We start from the raw sequence: 23,826 nt of genomic DNA, 5'->3' as shown, positions 1-23,826 counted from the left end.
CTCTCCCTCGCACATCCCATCCCCTAATTTCTTCTCCAACCTAAGCCTACTCAGTTCCTTCAATTACTTTTCTTCTAAACAGATGCCCATTTCTTCTTTTTAAAATCCTCAAGGCCAATTCAAGATTATTGTAGGCCAATCCAGTACGAGATCGCAAACAGAGGAGAATTAATTTTCAACCCAAAACTCCAAAGTGCAGTCATTGAGATATACAAATGGAAGAAGCAGTTGGTGTTTACCAGCAAGCTTAAATAAAACAGGCAACAACAACAGCAGCAGCAGCAGCCTGGAGAAATTTATGTCAAGTTGTGTAAAAATATTCTTTTTCTGTTGGCACCATATTTTTTATCATGATTCAATAACAGGAAGCAAATCTTTATAAAAACCTGAAAGCACAGAAAAGGTCTACAACAACTTGGATAGAAAACTACGTGTAGGGTTCTCAGCCCATGGGCAGTATAGTAAATAATATACAAATAACCTCCTCCTCTGACCATCCTCTTTGGCCATTGGGGAAGGCAGATGGCATAGTTGGAAAATGTAGATCTTGTAAGTATTGCTGTTGGGCATGATCAAGAGGACGACACCAGAAGGAAAATGTTAACAGGTTATTTCAGTATCAAGTTGTGATATCTCCTTAATCATAGAATTGTAGAGTTTGAAGGGACCCTGAGAATCATCTAGTCCAACCCCCTGCAAGGCAGGAATATGCAGCTGTCCCCCCCCCCCCCGGGGATCGAACCTGCAGCCTTGGCATCACCAGCACCATGCTGTAACCTACTGAGCTATAATCGGTGCCGTTGCTTCAGGGGTGCTGATAGTCTCACATTTATTGCTCCACCTATAATCTGTTTCTTGCTCAAACAGACATAGTTTAGGTAACGTGAATCTGATCATATGACTAGGTCTGAAATACTACAGTGGTACCTCAGGTTACATACGCTTCAGGTTACAGTCTCCACTAACCCAGAAATAGTACCTCAGGTTAAGAACTTTGCTTCAGGATGAGAACAGAAATCACGCAGTGGGGCGCAGCAGCAGTAGTGGGAAGTCCCATTAGCTAAAGTGGTTAAGAATGGACCTCTGGACAAATTAAGTACTTAACCCGAGGTGCCATTGTACATAAATAGCACCTTGTGTTTATAGGCCTTAGTTTCACAATCCTCTTCTCCACCTTTCAGATCTTAACACAGTGCGCTCCAGTTGAGGCCTTCCTGCTGTCCTCAACATTTTGGCAATACAGTGGTACCTCAGATTAAGTACTTAATTCGTTCCGGAAGTCCGTACTCAACCTGAAACTGTTCTTAACCTGAAGCACCACTGTAGCTAATGGGGCCACCCGCTGCCGCCGCGCCTCCGGAGCACGATTTCTGTTCTCATCCTGAAGCAAAGTTCTTAACCTGAAGCACTATTTCTGGGTTAGTAGAGTCTGTAACCTGAAGTGTCTGTAACCTGAAGTGTATGTAACCCGAGGTACCACTGTATCCTTGGGGAGGAGGGCTTTCTTCCATCTTGGCCCTAACCTAATACAGCCTCTGTTTGATGTTACCCTAGTTGATCAAGACACACCTGGTGAACTCCATCAAAGCGCTGCAGAAACATTACGTGACTTCCGACGCCCTCGTGACCAGTGACGATGGAGATGCCAACACCCTCTGCTGCGCCCTCGAAGCAGTGTTTGTGCACGGCTTGAAGGCCAAGCATATCAAGGCAGAATCGGGAGCGAAAGGGAAGAAATTTGCCGGGCGCCTGCCCCTTCCCCAACCAGCCTTTTGGGCCCTGCTGAAAACTATCACACACAGGTGAGGTGGGGAAGACAGCCGCTGTGAGGGTGGAGATTGCAGCCATCAGCAAAATTTGCTGATATTACATGCTTGAACATTGCTGGGTGTGGAGTGGGGGCATTTGCGAGATGCAAATGTGAGATTTCTGCTTACGGTGGCTAACCAAAGTTCAAGGGGATGTGGCTGATGGAGGGACTTCTCATCTCTTCTTGCTAAAGTCCTGCTAGGAATTTAGGCGGATATAGGCAAAAACTCCTGCCAACCTAGCAATTCGAAAGCAAGTCCAAGTGCAAGTAGATAAGGGAAGGTAAACGGTGTTTCCGTGCACTGCTCTGGTTCGCCAGAAGCGGCTTAGTCATGCTGGCCACATGACCTGGAAGCTGTATGCCGGCTCCCTCGGCCAATAAAGCGAGATGAGCGCCGCAACCCCAGAGTCGGTCACGACTGGACCTAATGGTCAGGGGTGCCTTTACCTATACCTTTATAGGCAAAAAAAGTCAGGGGCTGGCTGGACAATGAGGAGTGGCTGGGGATCCCTGTCAGACAACCTCAAAGGAAGGAGCCTCAGAAGAGGAAGGCTTTGGGTTGGGGAGGGACAATGAAGACAGGTCAGAGGAGGAATGGGGGATAAAAAAGTCTTGTTTTTTAACAAACCCTTCCCCACTTTCCAAGGTCCTTCAGAGCTCCCCCCCCCTTCCCCTCCCCTTTTATGAAGATCACCTTCTCTGAGACCCCACAGCTAATTCTCCCCTGGCCTCCTTGCTAGCCTAATAATAATAATAATAATAATAATAATAATAATAATTTATTATTGATACCCCGCCCATCTGTCTGAGTTTTCCCAGCCACTCTGGGGGGCTCCCAATCAAATGTTAAAAACAGTACAGCATTAAATATTAAAAACTTGCCTTCAGATGTCTTTTAAAGATAGGATAGCTGCTTATTTCCTTCACATCTGAAGGGAGGGTGTTCCACAGGGTGGGTGCCACTACCGAGAAGGCCCTCTGTCTGGTTCCCTGTAACCTCATTTCTCGCAATGAGGGAACCGCCAGAAGGCCCTCGACACTGGATCTCAGTATCTGGGCTGAACGATGGGGGTGGAGACGCTCCTTCAGGTATACAGGACCGAGGCCGTTTAAGGCTTTAAAGGTCAGCACCAACACTTTGAATTGTGCTCGGAAACGTACTGGGAGCCAATGCAGATCTATCAGGACTGGTGTTATGTGGGATCAAGTAGGAACAATTAAGCCCTGGGGATTATCTAATTGATTTTTTTATTTTATTGTTATTCATATTTTATACTGTATTTTATGCTGCTTTTATAATTGTTTTAAAGTGTTTTAAATTTGTTGTTAGCTGCCCTGAGCCCGGTTTTTGAACTGGGAAGGGCAGGATATAAATAAATTATTATTATTATTATTATTATTATTATTATTATTATTATTAGAGTTGCAGCATTAATGGGCCTTGTGCTCTCTCCCCCTTCCCTGCTCCTCTCTTTACTTTTCTCCAGAAACATCATTTCTGAGCTGGAGCACCTGGACTTCATCAACACAGACGTGGGCCGCTGCCGTGCTTGGCTAAGGCTGGCGCTGAATGACGGCTTGATGGAATGCTACCTGAAGCTCTTGCTCCACGAGAAAGCCCACCTCTCTGAGTATTACCATTCGCCAGCCCTGCTACTGGACACCGAGGAGGTTGAGTTCCTTCTCACTTACCTGCAGGGCTTGTCCTCCCTGGCCTTTGACCTCTCCTACAAGTCGGCAGTTTTGAACGAATGGACGGTCACCCCTTTATCCCTCTCGGGACTTTGCCCAGCCTCAGAGCTGCTTGTGAGTTTGGAGCCCCGGAGGAAAGAATCGCTGGGCTCCCTCTCGCTGTCTTCTGGCTCGGATGACACTGAGGCTTCCCCAGCCCTCTTGCCCGCCGCTAAAAGCCAACGGGCAGAGAAACTCACCGCATCCAACCTGAGCATCAGCACAACAGGTTCCTCCCAGCTGTCTTCCAGCCTCGGCTCCGACGGCCTTACCCCGGGGACATCTGCTGCCACGCAGAACGCGGACAGGGGTGAGGAGCCCATCTCGGATGATGCTGAAATTGGCATGGCAACAGCAAAAGACTTGGACCAGTCCCTCCAAGAGTGAGTATGCAGAGGAAAGGGGAAGACCTTATTTTATTTTATTTTATTTTAACAATAATATTTATTAAATTTCATCAACAGACATAACAAAAAAGAAAATATACAACAACATAATAGAAAAGTGAAAAAGAAGGGGGCAAAAGTAACAAACAAGATACCTAAACAGGAAAAAAAGGAAACTTAATTAATTCATTAAAATGCATTTTCATAAACATTTTGGTTGACTTCCTCTAATCTCCTCCATCTGAATTTCCTCTTAATTTGAATGTAGCAGTTTCCAATATCATTATTTCATAAAACAATATTACAGTCGTATTCCAATTTCTTTACCTTTCTTATAATACATTTTCTTATTTATATATTTAAATCTAATTTAATCCTAGGCCTGATTGGTTCTTTCAAGTGATTACATATCTTTAATATTAGAATATTTGTTCAAATAGTCTTTAAATTTCTTCCAATCTTCTTGGTATTCCTCTTCTTTCTGGTCGCGGATTCTCCCGGAGAGATCAGCCAGCTCCATAAATTCCATCATCTTCATCTGCCATTCTTCTACCGTTGGTAATTCTTGTGTTTTCCATTTTCTGGCAAGTAAAATCCTAGCTGCTGTTGTGGCACACAAAAATACTAGGGGAATACTAGAGCTTGTCAGATGGCAAAGGTGGTCGCTCACGAGTAATCAGGCCGGACTCTGACCTGTCTTTACAGGTTTTATTTAGGTGCAAAACTATTTACAGTGCAGAACCCCAAAGTTCATGTCTGCCTCAATCGCTAGCAGAATCCAGGAGTGCTTGTTTCCTCCCCCAACATAAAAGTCTCGCTACGCCCAGCCTTTTCCTTCCCTCTTTGCGCTTTTGACTTCCCTCCTGGCCGGCCTGACCAGCATCCTCTGGTCCTTTCACCTCTTGCCCACTGGAGGTGGGGCTTTGCTCCTCACCGGAAGAGGAACTGCTTCACAAGATTTTCGGAGGCTCCCTGTAACACAACTGCCCCTCTGTTTCCAGCCCCTGCTCTGATGGCAGTTCCCTGACAGAGCTCGTAAATTGGTGTTCAGATCCTGATACCAGTTTCAGACAGTCTGAGCTAGCCATTGCATCACGGTGGGCAGGGAGCCGCGATGTATTCCCAGCTCAAATTGCCTGCAGGCAGCAAAGGCTCAGACAGGCAGGCGGATGGAGCCTGAGAAGGTTTGGGCAAGCACATTCTTGGGCTCTGTCTGCCTACCTGCCTGCCCCCCCCCTCACGCAAGCCAGAGATGTATTGGGGCTTGCTTAGTTAGGGGGCGGGCAGGAGGCTTCCCACCCTACAGCTGAGCAATTTAAGGAAGCCCCCATGCCCCTCCAGCTTGCATGAGTCAGAATGGTATGGGGGCTTGCTCATTAGAACTGGGCGTGTATCTCAGCTGTTTCTAAGGTGGGCAGGGAGAAGCCACCGAGATACATTCCAGACATCGTGATATATCAGCATATCACAGTATTCAGCTGGTGATATATCACGATGGGGATGTGGGTGGCGCTGTGGTCTAAACCACTGAGCCTCTTGGGCTTGCTGATCAGAAGGGCGGCGGTTTGAATCCCTGCGACGGAGTGAGTTCCCGTTGCTGTGTCCTAGCTTCTGCCAACCTAGCAGTTCGAAAGCACACCGGTGCAAGTAGATAAATAGGTACCGCTGTGGCAAGAAGGTCAACAGCGTTTCCGTGAGCTCTGATTTCCGTTACAGTGTTCTGTTGCGCCAGAAGCGGTTTAGCCATGCTGGTCACATGACCCGGAAAGCTGCCTGTGGACAAACGCCGGCTCCCTTGGCCTGAAAGCGAGATGAGCGCTACAACCCCAGAGTCTCCCTTGACTGGACTTAACCGTCCAGGGGTCCTTTACCTTTTTTTTTACCTTTATACAGTGGTACCTCAGGTTAAGAACTTAATTTGTTCTGGAGGTCTGTTCTTAACCTGAAACTGTTCTTAACCTGAAGCACCACTTTAGCTAATGGGGCCTCCTGTTGCCGCGCCACCGGAGCACAATTTCTGTTCTCATCCTGAAGCAAAGTTCTTAACCCAAAGTACTATTTCTGGGTTAGCGGAGTCTGTAACCTGAAGCGTATGTAACCCGAGATACCACTGTATAACGGTATTGAAAACCAGATTTCTCCTAGACCTTATCATATCTTACTTTGGCAATGAGTTTATTTTATTTTTTCCTAATGTTTGATCTTGGTGTACCTGGGAAGTTCCAGGTGGATAGCAACCTGTTATTAAAATCATGCATGGAAGCCTTATATTTGGCAGGCTGAATTAATGTATGGAAACCAGCCTTCTTCCCCTATTTAACAGAAAGTTGCTCTGATATCGTTAGACCTCTTTGTCAGGCATTTCTTGAGTATATGTGAGGTGTCCCCTTTGAGTATATATGAGGTGTCCCCAACTCCCCCAATAAACATATTTTCCACTTCCAGTGTTCAACTCTCTGCTTGGAATGGTCCATGACATCACAGCAGCGCAGCCAATGGCTAAGGGGCTTGCCCACAGCTGACATGCGATGTCTGGTTTTGAATCTGTTACATGATATTTCTTCCAGGTTGAGTGGTCAGAGTTTCTTTCTTTTTGCTTTATTAAATTTATAGGCTGCCCTTCATCCAAGGATCGCAGGGCGGTTTGCAGTATTATGTGTAGCCCAGTCCACATCACAAATGTGACTGATCTGAGAACTTGATCACGCACTTCCACAGCCGATAGAGAGGCGCTTTCTCAGCCTCAAATAATACTCTCAGATTGAAAACAGCAAAAGCGCTAATTGAGGATAGTTGCTTCTGAGTAGCATAGTAAGGTTTATTACAGAAAAGGTGTTGCCGAGCAGATCACAGAAGTTAAAGTCATTATCTTTTAAGCCCAGTACCCTGATCTAAGCTGCAATCCTAAAAACACACCTGGGAATAAACCCCACTGTGTTTTTTCAAATAAATAAGCACGCCTAGGATTGCACTGCTAATAAAAAAAAAAAACCCCAGAGAGACAGAACATTATGGTACCACACAATCACCATTCACCTTGGTGAGCCAAAGAAAGACATTAAAGACACTCTATTAAATGACTCATATATATGTGGTGTGAAGCTAAGATCCCGAAGGAAGCTGTGGATCCCAGAGGAAATCACCCATAACTGACACATATGCAATGTATGGGTGCTCATATTTTTTAGCTGTAGCTTTCCCAACACGACCTCCTCTACCCTCTTGAGCTTTTTGAGCTCAGCAGATAATTCCCAGTATTGAAGGAAGAGCCACGCTAGCTTTCCATTTTGACATTTATTGGTGTTAAGCAAATACTGCAATAGGTATTGTGCCTGAAACTACCTTTTAAGCCAGCTTCCAGGTCCACAACAACCTTTTGTATGAGATGAGGAAGCGGTGGCTGGCTGGCTTGCCCAACAAAATTTGTGGCTAAGGAAGAATTTGAACTCGTGTCTGAGTCACAACATACTCCCCTCCGTCTTACTTTCTGTATAACGATCCACTCCATTCTCAAAAGGGAGTGCTAAACCACAAAAAAGCAAATTCCTTTGCATTAATCTTAGAACTAACACATTTGTATACATGGGCTAAAATTCCTTATTTCAGGCTAGAATTAGTGTCTTAGCAGATAAGGAGCCTGGAGACTTATTTGATGTCCAAAGGGGGTTACTGAATGCCTTGCCTCTGTTGGCAGAGCACAGAGTTTCCTAAACTTTGGATCTCTAGTTGTTTTTGGACTACAACTCCCATCATCCCTAGCTAACAGGACCAATGGTCAGGGATGATGGGAATTGTAGTCCAAAAGCAGCTGGAGAGAGACCCAAGTTTGGGAAACCCTGGCATAGCACACGGTATAGTGGGAGATGCGATCAAACAGATAACATGCCCCCCCACACTCTTTTGAGTTTTGTTTTAAACTTTTGTTTTTCTTTCAAGGGTGCTAGCAGAATTCAGCAGAGCACAGGGAAAGCCGGAATCGACAGAAGCCAAGCAAGTTGACACCTTGTCGGCTTCTTCCTCACTGCAGTGCCCCTGTCCTGCCACTGATCTCTGCACCGCATGCCTTCCTTGTCCTGTAACAGCTAAACACCCTGCCAGCATCAAACCTCCTGACGCAGCAGACTCACAGCTTCCAAGTCCAGGTGACCCACCTCAAACCAAGGAAGCAGCTCCCGGTTCCAGGGTCCAGCAATCGCCTGCGCTGGACACAGCAGACGCCGCTAAAGGAGTAGCGGATCCATCCCAAACTCATCGTAGCCTCAAGAGAGGAGGGGCTAAATATAGGATCAGTCAAGTTGTTGTCCGTGAGGAAAGCCACCCAAGGACAGGACGACTTCTCTCACCAATCTCACCTGTAAGTCATACCTTGCCTCCCCAAATCCTATGAGGTCCTGTTAAAATCTTTACTATTTCGCTCTTGTGAAAATTCAGAATGGGATTTCGGTATAGTTCTGGTGGCAAGGGCGAAAGCCCAAATGTTTTGCTCAAAAGCCCAGTGACAGCATGTCTCTGAAGTTGTGTGAATGTGTTTGGTACACAAGAGGGTTTTTGACTTCTTGGCCAAGCTTGGAATTTTAGGAGATCATAGGTAAAGGGTAAAGGGACCCCTGACCATTAGGTCCAGTCGTGACCGACTCTGGGGTTGCGGCGCTCATCTCACTTTATTGGCCGAGGGAGCCGGCGTACAGCTTCCGGGTCATGTGGCCAGCATGACTAAGCTGCTTCTGGTGAACCAGAGCAGTGCACAGAGACGCCGTTTACCTTCCCGCCGGAGTGGTACCTATTTATCTACTTGCACTTTGAGGTGCTTTCGAACTGCTAGGTTGGCAGGAGCAGGGACGGAGCAACGGGAGCTCACCCCGTCGCGGGGATTCGAACCGCTGACCTTCTGATCGGCAAGTCCTAGGCTCTGTGGTTTAACCCATAGCGCCACCTGTGTCCTGAGTTAGGAGATCATACTGTGCTTTTAAAAAAGGCCCCCCTGCCCAAATTAGACTGACTAGTCAATCTTGAGTTTTTATTTTCACTACTTATTGAACGATCTCACTGTTCATTCACGATCCTCTGGGAACCTGAGGGGGTGTGGGTAGGCTTAACCTGCTCAAATGTGACTGTTCGTTTGACGTCAACCAGTCTCTTGTGACTAATATCAATTATAGCTACACGAATTAGCAGAGTCTCTCCTGCTCCTCTCAGTGAGTGAGTGAGTGGTGTTGATGAAGCAGTTACTCTGCAGGTCAGGAAATGCTTTTCCTTGCAGTTAATTGGGAACTTCCTCTCCCCAATTCCATTTCCTCTTTTGTACCGGGTGCCTTCAAAGGAAGCCTCTCTCTCATACCTGGCGGTCAGCCAATCTATATGTTACACACGCAGCAGGAAGTGATGTCATGCTGCTTGAGTCAACCTGCCCAAATACCTGCTCTGCGTTCTACAGAGGAGAGCCCTTTAAAACCTTAAGGTTCAGCGGTTGAAAGTTGGCTGCACTTAAGACTTCGGATAGGCGTTCCCATAACCAGCAAAGCTACTGCCAGGGCAAACAAGGCAGAAATCCCGCACGGGGCTGAACAAATATTTCAAATTCCTGAATGTATTGCAGATCTCTAGGGGATAATGGTGCTTGTCATTTTTCTAGCGATACACAAATTATTAACCATAATGATAATCAAGGTTGTTCCTGAACATGGTCTTAACAGTGAGTCTGTAAGCGACTGTGGAGGCCAATTCTGGATATACATGTCATTCCGCAGTGAGGACATAGGTTTCTGGGTGGGAGTTGATCACATTGAGGGTTTGCCAAGTGTGCCTTCCTCTCAGCTCGTTCCTCCCTTTCGTCCTGAGTTTGAGTGTCTTCAAAGCCTTTGGTAAAGGGCTGTTCTCCAATTGGAGCGCTCGTGGGCCAGTGTTTCCCAGTTGTCAGTGTTTATACTACATTTTTTTAGGTTTGCCATGAGAGAGTCTTTTGTTGACCACCAGCATTACGCTTTCCACTTTTAAGTTAGGAATAGAGTAGTTGCTTTGGAAGATGATAATCGGACATCTGCACAACATGACCAGTCCAACCAAGTTGATGTTGAAGAATCTTTGCTTCGATCATGCCATCCTGTATTTCACTGGGATCAACAACTCAGCCCACATAGACCCTTAAGCCCAACTCCCTGAGCGCTGCACTGTGTTCGGTTTGGAAGAAACTAGTAACCTTTAAACCAATTAAACAATTTTGCGCTCAGTAATTTTGCTTTCGGACACACTAATGCCACAGCCAAATCTTACTCCACTTTGTTCAGTGGTGCTTGTTTCTGAATAAGGGTGGATAGGACAGAAGCCTAAACCTTCAAGTAAATTATTTTGCTTCATATCCTTCATAAGGAGACATATTTGGTTCGGCAATACCAAAAGCTGTGTGAGCAGCATGACCAGACATTTTGATTTGAGGTTACCTAAGTGTCCTATTCTTTTCGGTCCCAGCTCCTGCCCACCTAGCAGTTCGAAAGCATATCATGTGCAAGTAGATAAATAGGTATCGCTCCAGCGGGAAGGTAAACGGCGTTTCTGTGCGCTGCTCTGGTTTGCCAGAAGCAGCTTAGTCATGCTGGCCACATGACCCGGAAGCTGTCTGTGGACAAACGCCGGCTCCCTCGGCCTATAGAGCGAGATGAGCGCGCAACCCCAGAGTCGTCCGCGGCTGGACCTAGGGGTCAGGGGTCCCTTTACCTTTAAGTGTCTATTTACCGAATTTTTTGCACCATAACACTCACTTTTTTCCTCCTAAAAAGTAGGGGGAAATGTCTGTGCGTGTTATGGAGGGAATGCCTACGGGTGGCATGCCTACGGATTTTCCTCCTCTAAAAACTACATGCGTGTTATGGTCGGGTGCGTGTTATAGAGCGAAAAATACGGTAGTTACAAACTAATATATACGTATCACTAGAGCAATCATTTAGAATGCATGCTTGCTCAAAAAGTATGTGAGCTTTATTTACATCAAGTTTTATCATTGGTGTCTTTTCTTGATGGTTTAAAATTGACGGTTTCGACCACCTTAATTTAAAACAGGCCACCCTCAGGATAACAACCACCTCTATACAATGTCTCCCACCATATGGTCATCGGGGTGTATCAAGGGGGCTCCATTTAGTCTTAGCCACTGATAAACCTACCTACTCCAAATACTGACCCTGTTCTAAATCCATTGAGGGAGGCTCGTGCAGGTGATGGTTGGGGTCAAAGCCAAAAGTGGGAGAAAACACCCCACTTTTCTTTCTCTTTTGGAAACCCCTTCCCTCCCCTTTCCTCCATGTCCAAGCAGGATGCTGGGAGGAAGCTGAACCAGTCTCGTCGGGGGACTGAACTAATTGCTCATAGGAGACTTATTTCCCCTCCTTCAATCTCTCCATTTCTTTTGGTTTTTCATCCTGGTTTTCCCTTGGACTCCCCACACTCTGCTACTTGAAATTACGCCAAGGGGCACAGGCCTTCCAGCCCTACTGCAGGGCTTGGGCAGGAACTGCGCCACTTCTATAAAGCCCTTAGCGCGGTAAAAACGTTATTTGCTACTTGTTAATTTCCCTGTTGAATAGTCCAGCTGAATTCAGCTCTTTTTGTTCCCTGACAGGAAACAAACTGGATCACCGAGGATGACATTTACCTTCCCTCTCCTCCTCCTGAGGAGACGGCGAAAGGCCTTTCCCGTTCACTCAGTCCCTCGCCAGAGCGCCCTGCCAATAGCCAGCCATCGATACCAAGTGGCGCTCTGGATCAAGACAAGCTTCACTTGACGTCAGCCAAGGCCAGGAAGCCCAAACTGTCCCCCGAGGTGGAATCGAAGGGCTTTAGCGTCGTTCACCGGAGGCAAATGGGTAACGGTCTTTCTCCCATGGGGTGAATGATGGGGCGGGGAGGAGAAAGTGATAGAAGATAAATATGGGGTTGGCTTTAGCAGCCCAACTCCCCATCAAGGGACTTAGTGTCCCCCTAAATCAGAGAAGAACGTGTGGAGGCAGGAACCAGTCGAAGCAAGGCAAATCTTTATATTTTTTCCAGTTGCAGCAGAGTTCCCGCCCTTGTAAGGAGGGGAAGGCCTAGAATAAAAGTGCGTAACAACTTTTAAACACTTTAGAATTTGCCAGACCCCCTTAGCCAAAGACCAGCTACAAGCATCATACCACTAAGAGGCAGTCTACATTACAACAGAAATTTGAGAGTGTGGCTTGTCTGTCAAGATATCAGATAATGGTCACTGATTGCCTTATCCTGGCCAGTCTGGGCCATTCTTTCAAAATGGTAAATACCTTAGTTCTTAAATCCATTGTCCCAGACTTCCCTTATTCATGTGATAAGTCTGTTTACAGGGTTTGAAGGATTTTGCAACTGAAAAGAACCATTTCCAAGATCATAGAATCGTCAAGCTGGAAGGGACCCCAAGGGTCATCTATTCCAACCCCCTGCAGTGCAGGACTGATTTGTTGTTGTTTAGTCGTTTAGTCGTGTCCGACTCTTCGTGACCCCCTGGACCCAGAGCACACCAGGCACTCCTGTCTTCCACTGCCTCCCGCAGTTTGTTCACACTCATGCTTCGAGAACACTGTCCAACCATCTCGTCCTCTGTCGTCCCCTTCTCCTTGTGCCCTCCATCTTTCCCAACATCAGGGTCTTTTCCAGGGAGTCTTCTCGTGAGGTGGCCAAAGTATTGGAGCCTCAGCTTCAGGATCTGTCCTTCCAGTGAGCACTCAGGGCTGATTTCCTTCAGAATGGAGAGGTTTGATCTTCTTGCAGTCCATGGGACTCTCAAGAGTCTCCTCCAGCACCATAATTCAAAAGCGTCGATTCTTCGGCGATCAGCCTTCTTTATGGTCCAGCTCTCACTTCCATACATCACTACTGGGAAAACCATTGCTTTCACTATACGGACCTTTGTTGGCAAGGGGATGTCTCTGCTTTTTAAGATGCTGTCTAGGTACTTCCTTCTATTGCAGAGGAAAATATTTGGAGTCATTAAGAGAGTCAAGATGGCCACGGGATTGCTCCCCTGTACTATTTCAGACATGTGGTTTATGTACTTAACGTATGTGTGTTTACCTTGTGCGCTTATGAGCGCTGATTGCGTTTATGTCACCTTAGAATTCTTATGACGAAAGACAAGACAAAACGGTGGTCAGCAGCAGCGTTATTTATGACTTCTGAATCACTTTGGCTGGGTCTGTAATATAGTGGTGCCTCGCAAGACGAAAAGAATCCGTTCTGTGATTCTCTTCGTCTAGCGGTTTTTCCGTCTTGCGAAGCAAGCCCATTGACGGATTAGCGCTTTTAGCGGCTTTTAGCGGCTTATCTGCTGATCGGATCAGCTGATAAGCGGCTTAGCGGCTTAGAAAAAGGGGGGGAGGGGAAAAAACCAGCAGGAACTCGCAAGGCATTGTCGTCTTGCGAAGCAAGCCCATAGGAGATTCGTTTTGCGAAGCACCTCCAAAACGGAAAACCCTTTCGTCTAGCGGGTTTCCCGTCTTGCGAGGTATTCGTCTTGCGGGGCACCACTGTACCCTTCTTCTTTTTTATCCTCCACCTCCAGGCCTTTCAAACCCTTTCCGTGGTCTGCTGAAGCTGGGGACCCTGGAGCGGCGAGGAGGCATGGGCATCTGGAAGGAGTTCTTCTGCGAGCTTTCACCGCTGGAGCTGCGCCTCTTTGTGGACAGCGAGGAGCGGGTGTGCGTGGAGACCTGTTCCCTGCTGCGGTGCGATTGCCTGGGGGCAGCTCACAGCGACGGCCGCTTTGACCTGTCCTTCTCGGGCAAACGGCTCTGCCTCCGAGCCGCCTCTCAGGATGAGGCGGAGGATTGGCTGGACCGGCTGCATGAGGCACTTCAGAAATGTAGGCCACAGCCGGACGAAGGCTGGGAGACCCTGGAGGGCACAGAAGCAGCGGAGGACCCGGATGCGAACTCTGCCAGTGGTCCGCCCGGCGAGCTTTCGGCCCTGTTGCAATACAACGGGACAGGCAGCAACGGGCTGGACTGGACGTGCGGTTTGGACCCCGAGCTGGATGCGGTCAAGGAGTCTGTTTTGTACCTGGAAACTGAAAAGACGTGGTCCCCTTTTGTGTTCTCCTTGTCCTTAGAAGCCCTGAAGTGCTTCAGGGCACGGAACGGGGAGAAAACGCTGAGCAACAGCTACGGGATCGAGACCATACAGGACATCCTGCCCGACGTGAGCCTGGGGGGCCCGGCCTTCTTCAAGGTCATCACGTCGAAAGCGGTGCTGAAGCTGAGAGCCGAGAATGCGGAGGAGGCAGCCGACTGGAGGGATTTGGTCCGCCGGATGCTGATGTCGTACCTGGAGACGGCAGAGGAGGCCTTGAGCCTGGGGGGCAGCCTGGACGGGAACTCGCAGGCCGTTTTGAAAAGCACCACCAAGGGGAATGGCTTCCTGCTCAAGTACCTGGTTGCCATCCCCACAGAGAAAGGCCTGGACTGCCAGAGCTTCATCTGTGCGGGTAGGTTGGGGAGCGGCAAGGTGACTGCAACACAGAGTTCGGGGTGGGGAAACAGATACAGTGGTACCTCGGGTTAGGTACCGTATTTTTTGCTCTATAAGACTCACTTTTTCCCTCCTAAAAAGTAAGGGGAAATGTGTGTGCGTCTTATGGAGTGAATGCAGGCTGCGCAGCTATCCCAGAAGCCAGAACAGCAAGAGGGATTGCTGCTTTTACTGCACAGTGATCCCTCTTGCTGTTCTGGCTTCTGAGATTCAGAATATTTTTTTTCTTGTTTTCCTCCTCCAAAAACTAGGTGCGTCTTGTGGTCTGGTGCATCTTATAGAGCGAAAAATACGGTACTTAATTCGTTCCGGAGGTCCGTTCTTAACCTGAAACTGTTCTTAACCTGAAGCACCACTTTAGCTAATGGGGCCTCATGCTGCCGCCGCGCGATTTCTGTTCTTATCCTGAAGCAAAGTTCTTAACCCGAGGTACTATTTCTGGGTTAGCGGAGTCTGTAACCTGAAGCGTATGTAACCTGAAGCGTATGTAACCCGAGGTACCACTGTACAGAAGACTCAAAATTCCCAAGGGCCAGTTTGTAGCATCCTTGTTGTTGTTTAGTCGTTTAGTCGTGTCCGACTCTTCGTGACCCCATGGACCAGAGCACACCAGGCTTTGTCCATGGAGTTTTCTTGGCAGGGATACTGGAGTGGCTTGCCAGTTCCTGCTCCAGGTGGATCACGTTTGGTCAAAACTCTCCACTATGACCTGTCCATCTTGGGTGGCCCTGCACGGCAGAGCTCATAGCTTCTCTGAGTTATTCAAGCCCCTTCGCCACGGCAAGGCAGTGATCCATGAAGGGGTAGCATCCTTAGGAACCCTTAGCATAAGAAGAGCCCTGCTAGATCAGGCCGAAGGCTCATTTTATCCAGCAATCTGTTGCCACAGTGGCCAACCAGGTGCCCAGCAGAACCCGAGTGCAACGGCACTCTCTGATTCTAGCGATTCCGAGCAGCTGGTATCCTGAGACATCCTGCCTCTGTTTCAGGCTCCAGGGAATTCTCTCCCTCCCCGGTGGCCGCTAGGAGCAGAGTTCTTACTAATGAGTTTATTCAGTCATCACACCAAGAGACAAGGAATGCAATCTGCCTCCCTTAACGGTGTTGCTCCAACTGAGCTCCTCCCGACTCCCTTCCTACCAACAGCACTTTCCCTTACGGTGGCCGCCAAGGGCTAATTGTCTCTGAGTGCTTTGCTCTTGCACCCTCAATGAACGTCGAGTTCTGGGAGAAGGGGGCTCAGAAATAATATCCAGTGATAACACATCAGCTGGCTGCTCTGGCTCTCTCTCCCCTGGCTCTGTCTCCCCCCTCCCTTCTCCCAACACCTCCCAACTCTTCTGTTGGCCTGTCTCGGAGCTGTGACCTTCCTCAAACCACTGTTGTAATTCAATACAGTCATACCTCGGGTTACAGACACTTCAGGTTGCGTTTTTTGTGGGTTACGGACCGCCGAAACCCGGAAGTACCGGAACGGAATACTTCCGGGTTTCGGCAGTTGCGCATGCGCAGAGGTGCTAAACTGCACTTTGCGCATGCACAGAGGCACTGAATCGCAACCCGCGCGTGCGCAGATGCGCCACTGTGGGTTGCGAACGTGCACCCTGCACGGATCACATTTGCAACCCAAGCGTCCGCTGTACTGCCTTCCTCTCCTCTGGAAGCTTCAGGAGAAGGGGTGGGGGGCGACCTCCACCATTCCCCCTCCAACTCGCCCCTTTCAGTCCAGTGCCTGACACTCTGTCAGGGGAGATATAATGTCGCTGTTGTGGCCGGCAGCCATTACCATTTCTGCTTTTCTTTCCAGGCTGCTCCAGGCAGATTGGCTTTTCCTTCGTGAAGCCGAAGCTTTGCGCATTCACAGGCCTCTACTATTGTGACAGCTGCCACTGGGATGAAGAGTCCGTGATTCCTTCACGGCTGATTCACAACTGGGATCTCACCAGGCGTCCGGTAAGTCTGGGCGACTTGAGGATAGGGGGCACAGGCCTGGGGTGGCAACAGCCCCGGTGAGGCGGGTGGGGGGGCGTACAGTGCTCTGATTGACTCCTGATGTGGCTCGTGCATTGTTCATTTTGTTATAATAAAAACTGCTTCCTTTCCTTTATGGGGTATTCCGGAGCCCATATAGAGTCCTTAAGTGGGTTCCCTATCAGTAGAAGAAAATAACAGAGGCCAACCAGAGTATATTGAGAAGCAAAGTAGCTACTAAGCCTGATTTTTATTCAAGGAGCTGTTGCAACAGGGTCCCCACTCACCACATGCAAGAGGGAGGAGAACCCTGAAAAATGGTGTGCAAGCCCTTATATAGACTTTTGAAATTGCCCACCCTGTAGCCCACAACCACCCCCCTAAAATATCACACATACATCACAGAAGGAGGTGGTCTACAGCAGAAATCTTGTCTGCCAGGAACCCTGATAATGGTCGCTGATTGCATTACCTGGGCAGCCTGGCTATTCTTTTGTGATAGTTAATACTTTAGTTCCTGAATCCCAGGTCACAGGCTCACCCTATTCATACACAAAGACTCCCTTAAGACAGGATTTGCAAGCAAAAAGACAATGGGAAAGCTTTCCCCATTTGCCTCCCTTACTGCAGAAGAATATTTGAAATCATTGGGAGAGTCAAAATGGCTTCAGGATTGCTCTTCCGTACTATTTCAGACACATGGTCCATACATTTAGATATGTGTGCATTTATGAATATTCTGTATTTGAGACCTTAAAATTCTTATAACAGTTTCTTATTTGTCCTGATTCTGAGGGAGGCGGGTGGCACTGTGGGTTAAGCCACAGAGCCTAGGACTTGCCAATCAGAAGGTCGGCGGTTTGAATCCCCGCAACGGGGTGAGCTCCTGTTGCTCGGTCCCTGCTCCTGCCAACCTACCAGTTCAAAAGCACGTCAAAGTGCAAGTAGATAAATAGATACCACTCGGGCGGAAAGGTAAACGGTGTTTCCGTGTGCTGCTCTGGTTCGCCAGAAGTGGCTTAGTCATGCTGGCCACATGACCCGGAAGCTGTATCCCAGCTCCCTCGGCCAATAAAGCAACCCGAGCGTTGGCCACGACTGGACCTAATGGTCAGGGGTCCCTTTACCTTTACCTTTACTTGCAAAAAATCTGGGTTTGTCAAGGCTGAGAGGAAGATAAACGGAACTGATAATGGGGAAATATCCAGGGTGCTAGCCTGAAATTGTAACCAGCCCCTCTGGCTGGCTTCTCTAGATGCCAACGTAGAACACTTACAGGTGTTTTCATCTCTTAGGTCTGCCGCCAGGCTCTGAAGTTCCTGTCCCAAATTCATAGCCAGCCCTTGATCAACTTGAAGCTAGTGAACGAGACTCTCTATGACCATGTGGACCACATGAGCCACATCTACAAGAGCCGGGAGCAGCTGAAACTCCTTGGTGACTACCTGGTCCTTTGCCGCAGTGGAGCCCTGAAAGAGATCAGCAAGAGGTGAGGCTTCACTATACAGGGGGTCCACCTTCTCCCCCCCTTTCTTCCAGGCCCCAAGCCTTTGACCCATACCCTCTTTTCTTTCCCCAAGTAAAATTTTATTGTTTTCCTTACACATTCTTTTCCAACAAACCATATTAATGCCATACATTCCCTTTGACTCTGCCGAGTCGCGACTCCCCTCCCTCCCTGCAACTGGTATATTTAACCCCTTTCTATCACGCACATCATTCTCACAATAGTACTATTATACATTGAAGGTATTATGTCAATCCTGCTAGTGTCTTGACCTCTTTACAATTCTCCTTTAAATATTCAATAAATTTACTCCAATTATTTTGGTATCTTTGATCTTCCTGGTCCCGGATCCTCCCTGACAATTTGGCAAGTTCTGCATATTCTGTCAGCTTCACCTGCCACTCCTGGATGGTTGGTATGTCTTGTGTTTTCCATCTTTGAGCCAGGAGGGTTCTTGCATTGGCCGTACCATACATAAACAGATTTTGGCCTTTGACCCATTCTCTCTTGTCCATGTTCCTAACTGGATAAGGGCAGGCAGCTAACATGCATGGAAAATGTCATGCAGATCCTTGAATATCTTGGCTTCATTTTTTACGTACATTTCAAAAAAGGAACCCTCCCTCCATAAACCCTCCAGGTGACGATTTCAAAGAAAGAATGAGATTTTGGGCAGAGGCTCTTTTGCTGAGCTGGTCCTCAGTTGAACAAGATTCTTAGGAGTGGACTTGAGGCTGCTTGCAAATATTTGCTGCTTGCAAGTTACTTATCCAGGGCACTGTTCCGTCATCAAATTAAACAATGCTTTTGAAAACAAACTACCGTATTTTTTGCTCTATAAGACTCATTTTTTCCCTCCTAAAAAGTAAGGGGAAATGTGTGTGCGTCTTATGGAGCGAATGCAGGCTGCGCAGCTATCCCAGAAGCCAGAACAGCAAGAGGGATTGCTGCTTTCACTGCGCAGCGATCCCTCTTGTTGTCCTGGCTTCTGAGATTCAGAAAATTTTTTTCTTGTTTTCCTCTTCCAAAAACTAGGTGCGTCTTGTGGTCTGGAGTGAAAAATATGGTAATTGGAATGTGCTTAAATGTCTGTTGAACAACCTAAACATACTGCTGTTGAGGAAATAAGCAGAGCTGTGTATCATTTCTATTTTGTTATTTTTTAAAAAGAAAATCCTCACTGAGAAAAAAAGGCTATATTCTGTACAGTCAATACTGTTCTTCCCCAAACGTTTGATACCTGCACAGTTTTTGCGTCCAGATTAGCATTAGAGGCATGCTTCAGCTTTCCGCTGAACAAATATATATTATTGACTGGCTCCAAAACCAAGGGCAGACCTCTTCCTTGCCAGTGCCTTCTGATGCCTCACCTTCCCCAGTCGTGGACCTCTCCTTTCTGGGCAATGGTGATGCTATGGGGATTCCCCCAAGTCTGTCTGCTAAGGCACAGGCTGCATCAAGGCAATCCCTAAAAGAGATTTCACTGCCTCTGCACTGGCAAGGAGAGAAGAGGTTCCATGTAGGAGGGTCAGTGGAGGTGCCCTACTCCAACAGGCACAGAATGGTGGGATTCATCCTACATAGTGGTTTAGTTTTCCAAGGAATGTCTCAGCCCTTTTCACAGCACATTAGTGCACCCACAGGGACGCGGGTGGCGCTGCGGGTTAAACCACAGAGCCTAGGACTTTACGATCAGAAGGTTGGCGGTTCGAATCCCCGCGACAGGGTAAGCTCCCGTTGCTCAGTCCCTGCTCCTGCCAACCTAGCAGTTCAAAAGCACGTCAAAGTGCAAGTAGATAAATAGGTACTGCTCCGGCGGGAAGGTAAACGGCATTTCCGTGCGCTGCTCTGGTTTGCCAGAAGCGGCTTAGTCATGCTGGCCACATGACCCGGAAGCTGTACGCCTGCTCCCTTGGCCAATAAAGCGAGATGAGCGCAGCAACCCCAGAGTCGGTCACGACTGGACCTAATGGTCAGATGTCCCTTTACCTAGTGCATCTTGGCATATAATTTGGGGATTGCTGTACCTTATACAAAATCTGTCCTTCAACCCATGAAGCCTAGAAACTGTGGACTCAGCTAGGGGACACAGGTGGCGCTGTGGTCTAAACCACTGAGCCTCTTGGGTTTGCTGATCAGAAGGTTGGCGGTTCTAATCCCTGTGACAGGGTCCTAGCTCTAGCCAACCTAGCAGTTCGAAAGCACACCAGTGCAAGTAGATAAATAGGTACCGCTGTGGCAGGAAGGTAAACAGCATTTCCATGCGCTCTGGCTTCCGTCATGGTGTTCTATTGCACCAGAAGCGGTTTAGTCATGCTGGCCACATGACCCGGAAAGCTATTGTGAACAAATGCAGGCTTTCTCGGCCTCAAAAGTAAGATGAGCACCGCAACCCCAGAGTCTCCTTTGACTGGACTTAACCGTCCAGGGGTCCTTTACCTTTCCTTTTCTTTTTTACAACGTTTTAAGTGCATTATACAAATCTGACACTAGATGGCACTGATGAGCTAATGGCAAATTCCAGACATTTTTTAAAAAAGCATTTTCACAGCATTTTTTATATCTGTGGCAAATGTAGTAGCAGGAGATGCAGAGAAATGAGATTGGGGGAAACAGCCGAAGAAGGTTGACCGTAGATATGCAAGAAAGAGTGTGGCCTTCCCTATCGCCCTGTCCTTGCAAGCCAATTAGGAGCATAGGGATTATATGGCTTCTATACAGCTCTTGGCAGCAGATGAGAAAAGCTCTTAATAAACTGTTCCTCCTCTTTTGTATCCTTTCTGAAGGCTCGATCACCGGCACTACCTCCTGGAATGTCCCCATAAATACAGCGTGGCTGACCTGAGGCAGGTAGGAGATCTGGAAAGAGGAAGCTTCTGAAACGAGGGTTTGCTTCGGGAAAACGTACCCCACTTTATCCACGATTCCCCCACGACCCAGCCCAAGGCTTAACCTACACACGTTAGAATGCAGCATGCTGAACCAAAACAGAGAAACTGGTCTGAGCATGCTCAGAAGCAAGCTTTTATTCCTTTGCCTTGAGAGAGCTTCGAAAACAGCTTTGGGGTCTTAAGGGCTCGCATGGAACCTCATTGGTGCTCTCCCCAATAAGTGCCAAATTTCCCTTTTGTCCTGCATGTTGCAGATGCTTTGTTATCTGTGTCAGAACTTCAGGTGTGAGTCGGTCACCTGGCCTCACTGTATTCACAGCTGCCTCATAAATAAATGTTTCCCTTTTACGACCACCATTCCCCACCTGCTAATACCTATGGGACCGCCTCTCCTGATATGTCCCACGGAGGACCTTACGGTCTTCAAATAAAAACATTTTGGAGGTCCCAGGCCACAGAGAGGTTAGGCTGGCCTCAACCAGAGCCAGGGCTTTTTCGGCTGTGGCCCCGATCTGGTGGAACGCTCTGTCACAAGAGACTAGGGCCCTGTGGGACTTGACATCTTTCCGCAGGGCCTGCAAGACAGAGCTGTTCCACCAGGCCTTTGGCCAAGGCACAGTCTGCCCCTCTCCTTTGGTGATCCTCGTAGAACTCTGGCCCAGTGGTTGCCATTTGATTTCGAATCACCGTATTTTTCGCTCTATAAGACGCACCAGACCACAAGACGCACCATGTTTTTGGAGGAGGAAAACAAGAAAAAAAATATTCTGAATCTCAGAAGCCAGAACAGCAAGAGGGATCGCTGCGCATTGAAAGCAGCAATCCCTCTTGCTGTTCTGGCTTCTGGGATAGCTGCGCAGCCTGCATTCGCTCCATAAGACGCACACACATTTCCCCTTACTTTTTAGGAGGGAAAAAGTAAGTCTTATAGAGCAAAAAATACAGTATTTTAGAATATTAATTTTAGAATGCTGTATTACTTTTATTGCTGTTAGCTGCTCTGAGCCCGGCTTTGGCTGTGGAGGGCGGGATATAAATAATTTTTAAAAATTATTATTAATAGCCCTCCTCTGTTCCTAGATAGCGGACGGCGTGTTTGAGACATTCCTCCAGTCTCTAATTCAGTTTGCCTCCCATCACGTCTACAATTGCGACCTGTGCACCCAGAGGGGATTCATCTGCGAGATCTGCAACAGGAACGACATCATCTTCCCCTTTGAATTTGACACGACGACCAGGTGAGCGTTCTTCCTCTCTTCCCCAACTTGGCTTTGGAGTCAAGTTTTCAAAGAAGCGATTCGTTTTTCTCATTTGTGTTCATTTTTATTCATGTATTTGTCACGTGTCTATGCCACCTTTATCTTCCAAGGAGCTCGAGGTGGTGTAGATCAGTGTTCCCCAACCTTGGGCCTCCAGCTGTTTTTGGACTACAACTCTCATCATCCCTCGCTAGCAAGACCAGTGGTCAAGGATGATGGGAATTGTAGTCCAAAAACAGCTGGATGCCCAAGGTTGGGGAACACTGGTGTAGATGGTTCTCCTCCTTCCCACTTCACCCTCACAACAACCCTGTGAGGTTGGTCAGGCTGAGAGACGGTGGCTGGCCCAAGGTCACCCAGGGACCTTCATGGCTGAATGGGGATTCGAACCCTGGTCTCCCAGGCCATAGTCCAACACTCTAACTGTTGCACCACACTGCCTAGTTTGCAATGGAGGGGGAGAGGTGACAAATAAGCATTTCTTTATAAATTTGTATTATTATTATTATTATTATTATTTATTATTAGGACGCGGGTGGCGCTGTGGGTTAAACCACAGAGCCTAGGACTTGCTGATCAGAAGGTCAGCGGTTCAAATACCCGCAACGGGGTGAGCTCCCGTTGCTCGGTCCCTGCTCCTGCCAACCTAGCAGTTCGAAAGCATAAAGTGCAAGTAGATAAATAGGTACCGCTCTGGCGGGAAGGTAAACGGCGTTTCCGTGCACTGCTCTGGTTTGCCAGAAGTGGCTTAGTCATGCTGGCCACATGACCCGGAAGCTGTACGCCAGCTCCCTCGGCCAATAAAGCGAGATGAGCGCCGCAACCCCAGAGTCGGCCACGACTGGACCTAATGGTCAGGGGTCCCTTTACCTTTATCTTTTATTGTTGTTGTTGTTGTTGTTGTTGTTAATTTACATTTATTAATTTCTTACAACAAAAATGCCTCAAAGTGACTTACAATTATAAAAGCATACCTAATGCAAAATTAAAAACACACCAAAAAGATATAAACACATGATTAACATGTGTTTGGGGGGGCTATTGGGTTGTTGTTTCTATTTTTATTATGTATTTTGTGGTTTTATATCTTGATTTTATTCTGAGACCCCTGGGTATAGGGCGGTATATAAATTCAGTAAATAAATAAAATTAAATCATCCTGCAATTGCCTGGAGCTCAAGGTGCAGCTGAGGAATAAGGCTTGGCAAGGCATTTATTGGGGATGCTTTAGGTGTATTGTCTTCAGGCACACTGCTCTTCCATGACATCCCTTCTAATCCTATTACAGTCACACCTCGGGTTACAGACGCTTCAGGTTGCGTTTTTTGGGTTACGGACCGCCGAAACCCGGAAGTACTGGAACAGGTTACTTCTGGCTTTTGGCGGTCGCACATGCGCAGTAGCACCGAATTGCAACCCGCGCATGTGCAGATGCACCGCTGCGGGTTGCAAACGTACATCCCGCACAGATCACATTCGCAACCCGAGCGTCCACTGTAAGAGGGCAGCGATTTTGAAAATCAGTGGGGGGGGGGGATAATGCTTCAGTGGCGAGGAGGCCCACCATTTTTTAGCAACCTCTAGCCATCAGGATAAGACGTCTGCTTCTTGGGAGAAAAGCAATGAAAAACCTAGACAGCATCTTAAAAAGCAGAGACATCACCTTGCCAACAAAGGTCCGTATAGTTAAAGCTATGGTTTTCCCAGTAGTGATGTATGGAAGTGAGCGCTGGACCATCAAGAA

At 47.8% G+C, this 23,826-nt stretch overlaps 1 protein-coding gene across 6 annotated transcripts in view; it reads left to right on the top strand.

The window, feature by feature from the left end:
- Window positions 1-23,826, top strand: part of PLEKHM1 (pleckstrin homology and RUN domain containing M1) — a 43,735-nt gene that overhangs the window by 17,280 nt on the left and 2,629 nt on the right. For all 6 annotated transcript variants that reach the window (XM_083470425.1, XM_083470426.1, XM_083470427.1 and 3 more), the window contains 9 exons: window positions 1,555-1,802; window positions 3,298-3,924; window positions 7,864-8,281; window positions 11,540-11,783; window positions 13,490-14,410; window positions 16,262-16,407; window positions 17,721-17,914; window positions 20,719-20,782; window positions 21,904-22,061. In XM_083470425.1, the coding sequence (XP_083326551.1) occupies window positions 1,555-1,802; window positions 3,298-3,924; window positions 7,864-8,281; window positions 11,540-11,783; window positions 13,490-14,410; window positions 16,262-16,407; window positions 17,721-17,914; window positions 20,719-20,782; window positions 21,904-22,061 (3,020 nt within the window). The remainder of the gene's footprint in view (window positions 1-1,554; window positions 1,803-3,297; window positions 3,925-7,863; window positions 8,282-11,539; window positions 11,784-13,489; window positions 14,411-16,261; window positions 16,408-17,720; window positions 17,915-20,718; window positions 20,783-21,903; window positions 22,062-23,826) is intronic.

Source organism: Podarcis liolepis (genome assembly GCF_965112155.1).
Source record: "Podarcis liolepis genome assembly, chromosome: 13".
NCBI classification, from domain to species: Eukaryota; Metazoa; Chordata; class Lepidosauria; order Squamata; family Lacertidae; genus Podarcis; species Podarcis liolepis.
The sequence above is the reverse complement of the archived record's forward strand: the minus strand, read 5'-3'. Positions and strand labels throughout refer to the sequence as shown.